This window comes from Hirundo rustica, chromosome 1 (assembly GCF_015227805.2).
Source record: "Hirundo rustica isolate bHirRus1 chromosome 1, bHirRus1.pri.v3, whole genome shotgun sequence".
Lineage (NCBI taxonomy): Eukaryota > Metazoa > Chordata > Aves > Passeriformes > Hirundinidae > Hirundo > Hirundo rustica.
Genome location: NC_053450.1, coordinates 64,000,898 through 64,009,331, shown reverse-complemented (window position 1 = coordinate 64,009,331; position 8,434 = coordinate 64,000,898). Strand labels below are relative to the sequence as shown.

Here is an 8,434-nt window from a genome sequence, read left to right as displayed (position 1 = left end):
TCACATTTCTTAAGCCTCCAAGTGGAAACCTTTTCTGGATACACATTCCACACAGATCTAAAGAGCTAAGAAGATTTCGGCAGCGTCGGTACTTTATCCCACCTTTATTTACCTGAAGCCCTTGTAATGTGACACTTCCATTCGCAAAATAAGGCTGCAAATTTCAAGTCCCACTCCGCTCTGTTACGACGGTGCATTTTTGTCTGGGGGTCGCTCTCCTGCTTTGCGGGTGAGATTTTGGAGCGATGCGGGGGAGGTCCTGCTCTCCCTGTTAGACATAGGAAAAGGAAAGTTCGCTATTTCCAGCTGATGGAGAAGGAAGTTTAATCAACACCGTGAGCCGGAGCGGTTCCCCGGCGCACGGGGAGGAAAGGGCTGGCCGGGGTTGGAGACATCCCGTGGGGGCGTTGGCAGGAGGGGAGGCATCTCCCCCCGCTCCCGCGCGGCCGGCTCCCGGCGGGATCCGGGCTGCCGGGCTCAGCCCGCTGCTGCGAGCTGGGAGACGGGGCGCGAAGCCCCGCGGAACGGCCCGAACCTCTGGGCTGCCTCTGGATCTGGGCTCGGGAAAAGGAGGGAGACACCCGTCCTCCCCCCACACCTCCTCTTTCTTCCTTTCCCCCTCTCCCCCACGCTTCCCCCTCTGCCAAACACTCGCATCCGAAAAGCCGCGGGCCTTTGCGTCTGCGGCCGCTCCGCGCCGCGCCGACCCCTAAGGAAGAGCTCGGCCGCCCCTTCAGCACAAAGACGGAGCTCCTGGGTTGCGGGGACCGCGGCGGTGAGGGCTGGGCCGGGGACGGACACTCCGCGCCCCTCCGCGGGGCCGCTCCGCCGGGGCTGGCCAAAGGGACGGCGGCGCCCGGCCCGGCCCTGCGGACTCTCCCCGCGGCCCGCGGAGCGGCAGCGCGTTCCCGGCCGCTGGACTCGCGGGGCAGAGCGGCCCCCGGCAGTCCCACCGGGGCTGGGAAGGTCGGGGCAAGAAACGCCCAGCCCTCGGCCCGCCGCCCCCGCGCTCTTCGTTCTCCGCAGCGGGGGAGCTGGGAGGGTCCCGGCAGCCGTAGGAAAGGGAAAGTTTGCGGTGCCGCCCGGGCGCTGCGATGCTCTCTCGGTCCCGACGCGGTTCGGGAGAGCCCAGCCACGTCGGGGAACTGGACAACACCGCAGGCAGGGCACAGCGGTGACAGCCCGCCTCCCTTAAGGCGGCCAGGTCCCTCGCAGAGGAGTCCTTTGTCTCCCGCTGCACCTTCCACCCCTCTTCAAGGGGAAAAGGAGAAGAAGAGAGGAAATACTCCCTTCCTCTAATCATTGTTGTTAAAGATCACAGTGGCAAGAACTCATTTTGGTTCTTTCGTGTGTATGTCCCCTGTGTCGCCCCCTGTTCCTCCCCCCGCCATTCGGTCTCCACTGAAACGGGAGGATGGAAGTTTTGACAACTTACAAGACACTCGGTTCCCCCGTAACCCCCACCGCCGCTCGGGGGCGAGGGCCGGGGGTCCTCTGTGCCCCTCGGAATACATGTCGAGGTTGTTGATTTGCGGGATTATTTATTTCCAGTATTCCGAGAACTGATGCAATGAGTATGATAATTGTCCCTGAGTGTCAATCCCTCGGCAGGGCATGAGGAGGAGAAAGGGCGGCGGGGAGGATCGCACCGCTGAGGGTCTTTTTTTTTTTTTTTTTTTTTTTTTTTAAATACTAAAGATTCTTTTGGGAAGTATACTGCTAGCAGCCTTTTGACTTTCAGCAAAGTTGCGCATATGTCTTCGTGTGTATGAGTGGCGTTTGTGGGTTGCTGTAGAGAGATCGCATTTATTTATTTATATATTTATTTATCCACTTTTTTTTTTTTTTTTTTTCCTTTTCTTTTCTTTTTGTAGTGGTAAATTGTTACAAGTCGCCTGGCTGCAAAGCCCCCTTTTCCTCTCACGGCCACTCTCGTTTATTCCTGAATCCAACGACGACAAGGGGGACTCAATGTTAAAGGTGGAAAAAAACCCAGCAACACAGTTGTTTTTGTTAAAAGGGGACACACTAAGGCTGCGAAACAGCAAAACCCCAATGTTGGACAGCTGTAAAATCGTGTAGACAGGTTGTCATACAGCAGTGGGGGCTTTTCTGAAAGGAGCCCATTGCTAAACATTAAATACACTGGGAGCGGAGCACAGCAGCTGCGCGGACACACGCGCACACACACACACGCACACGCAGCTCCGAGCCGAGCGGCCCGGGCTGGGCTGCGCACCACGTGCTGCGCCGAGGGGGGCGGCGGGGCGGGCGGGGGGCGCGGGGCGGCGCTTCCAGCTCAAGTGGGTGCCAATCAAAACATCAACTTCAAATTGTATCTGAAAGATCAGCCTGGGACCTAAGGGCAGACACATCAGTTGGAGCTCAATTGTTGATCAGATCACATCTAAGGGATTTAGGAGCACAGAAGAGCCGAGATTTGAGGAAAGACACCCCACTGAATCCTGCCACACTCCTCCTCCTCCATACCTAGGGTGCAATATATATCTGACAGAAAGAAATCAGAACGAAAAAAGAAAATTATCGGCTCGATTTCTTTTCTCTCGCCTTGCCTGACTCCAGTAAAGAGGGCGGGGGGGGGGGAGAAAAAAAGAAAGAGATCCAGAGAAGCCCGGGTTTGTTCTGCTCCCTTCCCCGGCTCTTCAGCAGGCTCCCCTCCTTCCCCGCCCCCCCCCTTTTTTTTTTTTTTTTGTATAATTCCTTTCCCCCCCCCTCCCCCCTTTTCCCCTCCTTTTTTTTTTTTTTTTTTTTTTTTTTTTTTTTTTTTTTTTTTTAATATCTCTGCACGCTTCTGCTGCTGCCGCCAGTGCTGCCGCCGCCTCCGCCGCCTCTGTGCCCGCGCCCCGGAGATGTCCTTCCCCCAGCTGGGCTACCCGCAGTATCTCAGCGCCAGCCAGGCGGTGTACGGGAGCGACCGGCCCGGGGTGCTGGCCGCCGCCGCCGCAGCCGCCGCCGCCGCCGCCGCCGCCTCGGGCCGGCCCGCGGGCGCCGAGCTGGGCAGCGGCTCGGCCGCTGTCACCTCGGTGCTGGGCATGTACGCCAGCCCCTACAGCGCCCCCAACTACAGCGCCTTCCTGCCCTACACCGCCGACCTCGGCCTCTTCTCCCAAATGGTGAGTGAGCACCGCGCTGTCCCCCGCGCTCGCCCGGGCCCGCCGAGCGCGGCCGCGGGGGCCGGGGGAGCCGGGGGCGGGCGGAGACTGCGGAGCCCAGCGCGGGGGGCGGCGGGGCGGCTGCGGTTGGCGGCTCCCGCCCGGCGCGGGGTCCGCCGGGGAGAGGGAAGCGCGGCTGTCGACGGGTCTGCTGGGGAGAGAGGGGCTGGGGGTCGCGGGCTCCGTCTGCACGCCAAGCTCCCCGTCCTCCTCGTCGTTCCAGCCGGGAAAAAAAACTCCTCCGAGTTTTTCTTGGCAGTGGAACCGCTAAGCAGGGCTCCTGCCTCCGTATTGTCGGTTTTCCCTAGCAACTCGGCTATTTTTTGTTTTCTTTTCTTTCTTTGTTGTTATTGGTGGTGGTGTTGTTGACGGGTGATATTGGCGGTCCTGCTGTTTCACTGGGCATTCCAGTGCGCTCCTCTTTCCGCTTGGTACTTTTCTTTGCCGCTGAGCAATAAACAGCTTCGTCCGAAAGGCCAAAGTGTCGGTGCATGGGGCGCGCGTTTATTTCAAGGCATTTTCGCTAAGCCTTGTAAATGTCCCGTTCTGTTCCCTGAACTTTTCATACTCTGATTATGGCGGGTATCATAGACGGGATTTGCATGAAGCGAAAGTGGGCATCTACGTACCGTTGTACGCATCGAGGCAGAAACGCTTATCGGCGTTGATTCTAAGAGAAATTGTCGCCACCCAGACTGTCCTCGGGATTAATTTCACATTTGCTTAAGAACGTAGTAGTTAGAAAGTTAAACTTCTTCTTTTTTTTATATATTTTTTTTTTTAACTAACTGTTTTTATATGTGGTGTCGTTTCGAAAACGAAACGATTTCGTTGCTGGTATCACCAAAATTCTCGGCGGCGCTATGCATAGGTTCCACTTCATTTTCTAAATGTTCCCCTTTTCTCTCCCCCTGACACATTAAAGTGTGAATATTTATAACTGAATGCATGCAATGCATAACTTGTTAGGGGTTTTAATACATATAGGTAGGCAAATAGGAAAACACGCTGTTGAACAAGGGACAGCACCTGAAAACAGATCGTTTTTGTACTGCAAACATTTCCTAAAAAGTCACTTTTAACAGCATGCATTTCCTACTTTGTTTTTTTAAAACCTTGATTTTGAAAATTCAGTAAAAGTTGAGACAGAAGCAATGAGTGATTTACAAGTGGCTTCTTCAAAAGAATTCCCAACAGAGTTTATACAAAAAATATCATTTCAGCAACAATAACAAAAGACAGCAGAATAAAGGCAGTGCAGAAAGCATACTCTGTAACACATTACAAAAATTATATCGAGCTACTCTTTGTGTATAAGCGGTGTCTCTGAAATTAAAATACATGATCCTTCTTAACTGTTTGACGAAGTTAAATTAGTTTCTTCGCAAACATTATTGAAGAGGTCTATTTTTAAAGCCGACATAAATTATGACATAGTAGTATGAAGAATGTATTTCTGGGCTAGGAAAAAAAGAAAAAAAAAAAAAAAAAAAGGCGATATCGTAATAGAAGAAATAAAGATAGAAAACTGCTTGAAATGTTAGCTGTTTTGGAACAGTTCCCGTTCCTACTCGCAAAGTATCCTGGTATTTTATTACAGTGATTAACCATGACGGTGATATTTTGAAATTGATGCTAAATTTCTGAACATTTGTAAATCACGAACTAAAATATTAGGCTAATATCTGGACAATTTGCGGTAATAATGAGGCCTAATGAGGTTCCTAGAAAGATAAAATGTTATTTACCAAAACACCTGATGGGATAATTTGACTTGCTGTGTTTTACTACTGATGATAAAAAGAATATTGATTGCAAATAAATCACCGTCTCTAAACGCTTGTAAACAACGTGTGTTTGCTCTGGCCAGATCAAAGTAAAACTTATGAGATAAAGTGTCCACATATCCATACTCTACAATATGTGGATCAGTTTTCATTCCAGAGTTTAAAGGCTCTTCTAACAGTTAGAAGTTAATGTTTTACTCCAGAATCTTGGTGTATGATTTGGGGAGCGGGGATGGGGGTGTTGGCATGTGTGTGGGAAGTCTTTCACATTATAAGTCTCTCCATACTGAAGTTGTGCATTCAACTCCCCAGTCTCGTTTCACTAGGAGCAAAAATAAAGAATGCTCTGCATGCATTTCTAACATCCTCCTGGACACTTTGCAGATAAATGCGGCGCTGTGCGAGGGCGTTAGTTTGTAACTGCGGTGTAGTACCTGTCCTACGTGCCTGATAATTTCAAGGGCACCATGAATTGTCTCGCCGAGGCGAAGTTGCTGCGTTTCCATCGTTTGGTTTGCTTTGGCTTGGTTTGCGGAGAAAATATTCATGGTGTCTGTCAGAGCCCCGCTTAGCACCTCTCTTTCTTTCCTGTCCCTGCAAGAAGGGGGAATCATTTGGGAACACTTCTCTGTATGACCTAAATGTGAAGAGCCTGAACCGGGCAGGGCCGAATTTGGCTGTGAAGACCCTTTGCACCGCTGAAAGGCGTATTCCGGCTCCCGGAGTAGCCTATTCAGGTCTGTTAGAGACGCTAACGAGATAATTGATGTGCTTTTTCCTCTCCGCTTGTCTGAATGTGTTGCAGGGCTCCCAGTACGAGCTGAAAGATAATCCGGGTGTCCACCCTGCTACCTTTGCTGCCCACACTGCCCCCGGCTATTATCCCTACGGACAGTTCCAATACGGGGACCCGGGGCGGCCCAAAAATGCCACCCGGGAGAGCACAAGCACCCTCAAGGCCTGGCTCAACGAGCACCGCAAGAACCCCTACCCTACCAAGGGCGAGAAGATCATGCTGGCCATCATAACCAAGATGACCCTCACCCAGGTCTCCACCTGGTTCGCCAACGCCCGCCGGCGGCTCAAGAAGGAGAACAAGGTGACCTGGGGCTCCAGGAGTAAGGACCAAGAAGATGCAAACCTCTTCGGGAGTGACAACGAGGGGGACCCCGAAAAGAATGAAGATGATGAGGAAATTGACCTGGAGAGCATAGATATAGATAAAATCGATGAGAATGATGAGGAGCAGAGCAACGAGGAAGAGGAGGAGAAGCCTGAGCTCCTGAGACAAAGCAGTGAAGAGGAGCACTTGGAAAAGGAGAAGGATTTGGCGCTGTCGGGGTCTGAAGGGGTGAAACCCAAAGATGCACTGGCCATGGTGAAGGAGGCCTCTGACAATAGCACGAGAATCCTCAGTCCTGGGGGGCTGAACAATTTACAGATGCCATCTCACAGCAAACCCAAGATCTGGTCTTTGGCAGAGACGGCAACCAGTCCTGATGGTGCCCTGAAATCTTCTCCTCCTCCTCCCCCTCCTCCCCAGGTTAACCACACTTCTCCTCAGATTCAGCACCCTGCTTTTCTCCCTAGCCATGGACTCTACACATGCCAGATTGGCAAATTTCACAACTGGACAAATGGGGCTTTCCTCACTCAGAGTTCCCTTCTAAATGTGAGGTCCTTTTTGGGAGTAAATCACCACCATGCTGCTCATCACAATCACCACCTCCAGGCCCAGCAACAATCTTCTGTTTTAACAGCAACCCTGGGAGCTCTAAGCAGCGAAAAACCTTCAGAGAGGACCAGTCCCAAACACATAGGTAATTAATGCATCAGGCTTCCACCTCTCCCTCCACTCCCCAACACATGCACGTGAACTTCTCCTTGAGGAATGGTGTCACACTGGTGTAACTGATTGCTTTTAATGGAGCTACAGTTTACTCTAGCGTTGGTTTCCGGCCCCCCACCCAGCGTGTTGGTCACATACATTAAGCACATTTCACGAGGCCTATTACATTCTCACCCTATATACCCATCTAGTAAGATGAAAATGCAGGAAAAGCACAGTGAAACGTATAGGTTTGAGCTTTCCTTCCCCCTTTCATGACCCTCATCTCCCAATAATTTCAATGACAGTAAAAATGTGTCAAGAAAAGCTTGCAGACTACTTAAATACTGAAAGTAGAGTAGACAGGATATAGTGCTGTATACACATACGCATGTATCTGTACGCATCTGAATAGGAGGGTGAGGGGTAGTGTGTTCTCTGCACAGCGTCCAGATTCTTACTGTTGTTATTCTAAAATGGTTCTCCTGTTTTTGTTTGGCTTTTTTTTTTTTTTTTTTTTTCTCCTTCTAGAAAGAGAAAATGTACCAAGAACTGACTCCCCACCCCAGCCGCTAAAATCGCCCTTCCAGCCTGTCCGTGACAAGTGAGTTTGGTTTTTTGCTTTCACTGTAGGAATGTTACTTATGTGAAACAGTGTTTGAATAATAAAGACTAATTATAACACCTAATCATCACCATAATAATACATACAAACAATGAGAATAGCACAGGAGTTGCTCTAATCTTTTCAAACTCAGACGCAATTGCAATTGTACATTGCCAGACTGTAACTTTTCTAAAACTTAACGGATCTCAATAATCTTCTGTTAATTACACCAGCTAATGATTTTTGTGCGATTATCTATTACTAAGATGCGGATGTTATAGCAATAGACAGGAAATAATAATAAAAAATATACTTTTATTCTGAAAGACTGTTACTTTTTTTTTTCCTTTTTTCTTCCCTCCGCCCCCCCCCCCCTTCCCCCCCACGCAGCTCTTTGACTCAGCAAGAGGGAACACCAAGAATTTTAACAGCTCTCCCTTCTGCTTGATTAAATGATTTGGTGAAAAAATATTGCAGAGACTGATATTAAGGACAGAGAGAGTGAAAAAAAAAGGAAACGGTATTAACGACTTCCATCAATCTCTTTTTGCAATAAGGTGGTGCAAATCCATAAAAGCATTACACAAATCTGTAGACGGATCCCTTTCCTCATTGTACCATTTCAGATCGTGTTATTCTAACCATTCTTGGATTATTTGTTTGGTAAATGTTTCCCATGTGTTTGTGGTTTTCTTTTTTTTTTCTGTATATAGAGTGATTTCAGATTGTAAATAACACGTCAGCAAAACTTGTCTAAATCATATATTTTTGTCTAATAAACTAAATGAAATTATGAGCTCTCTTCAGGTATGTATTCTGTTGCTGCACATCTTAGACTTATATTACAAATCTATTCAAACATTTATCATTTGCTTTCTAAAAAGTCAAGCCTCCTCCACTGGGTAACTGAAACTTAAAGTAGCAAATCCGAGGTATTTTGCTGAAAACAAGCTGCGAGATTGCTTTTTCATACACACAAATTTACGAAGTTGAGTGAACCTGGCTCTTGCCTTAGTAATATTAAAGTAACTTTTTTCAA

General features: G+C 49.3%; 1 protein-coding gene across 1 annotated transcript; it reads left to right on the top strand.

The window, feature by feature from the left end:
• The first annotated feature begins 2,834 nt into the window (after positions 1 to 2,834).
• Positions 2,835 to 8,188, top strand: IRX1 (iroquois homeobox 1). The gene is made up of 4 exons (XM_040066012.2): positions 2,835 to 3,134; positions 5,766 to 6,780; positions 7,320 to 7,392; positions 7,786 to 8,188. Exons 1-4 carry the CDS (start codon positions 2,871 to 2,873, stop codon positions 7,841 to 7,843), a joined length of 1,410 nt encoding a protein of 469 aa, XP_039921946.1. The 5' UTR covers positions 2,835 to 2,870; the 3' UTR covers positions 7,844 to 8,188.
• Positions 8,189 to 8,434: the final 246 nt, after the last annotated feature.

Coding starts and splice junctions, on each gene's coding strand:
- IRX1 (XM_040066012.2), top strand. CDS start 2,871: ATGTCCTTCCCCCAGCTGGGCTACCCGCAGTATCTCAGCGCCAGCCAG. Junction 3,135..5,765: donor TCGGCCTCTTCTCCCAAATG/GTGAGTGAGCAC, acceptor AATGTGTTGCAG/GGCTCCCAGTACGAGCTGAA. Junction 7,393..7,785: donor TTCCAGCCTGTCCGTGACAA/GTGAGTTTGGTT, acceptor CCCCCCACGCAG/CTCTTTGACTCAGCAAGAGG.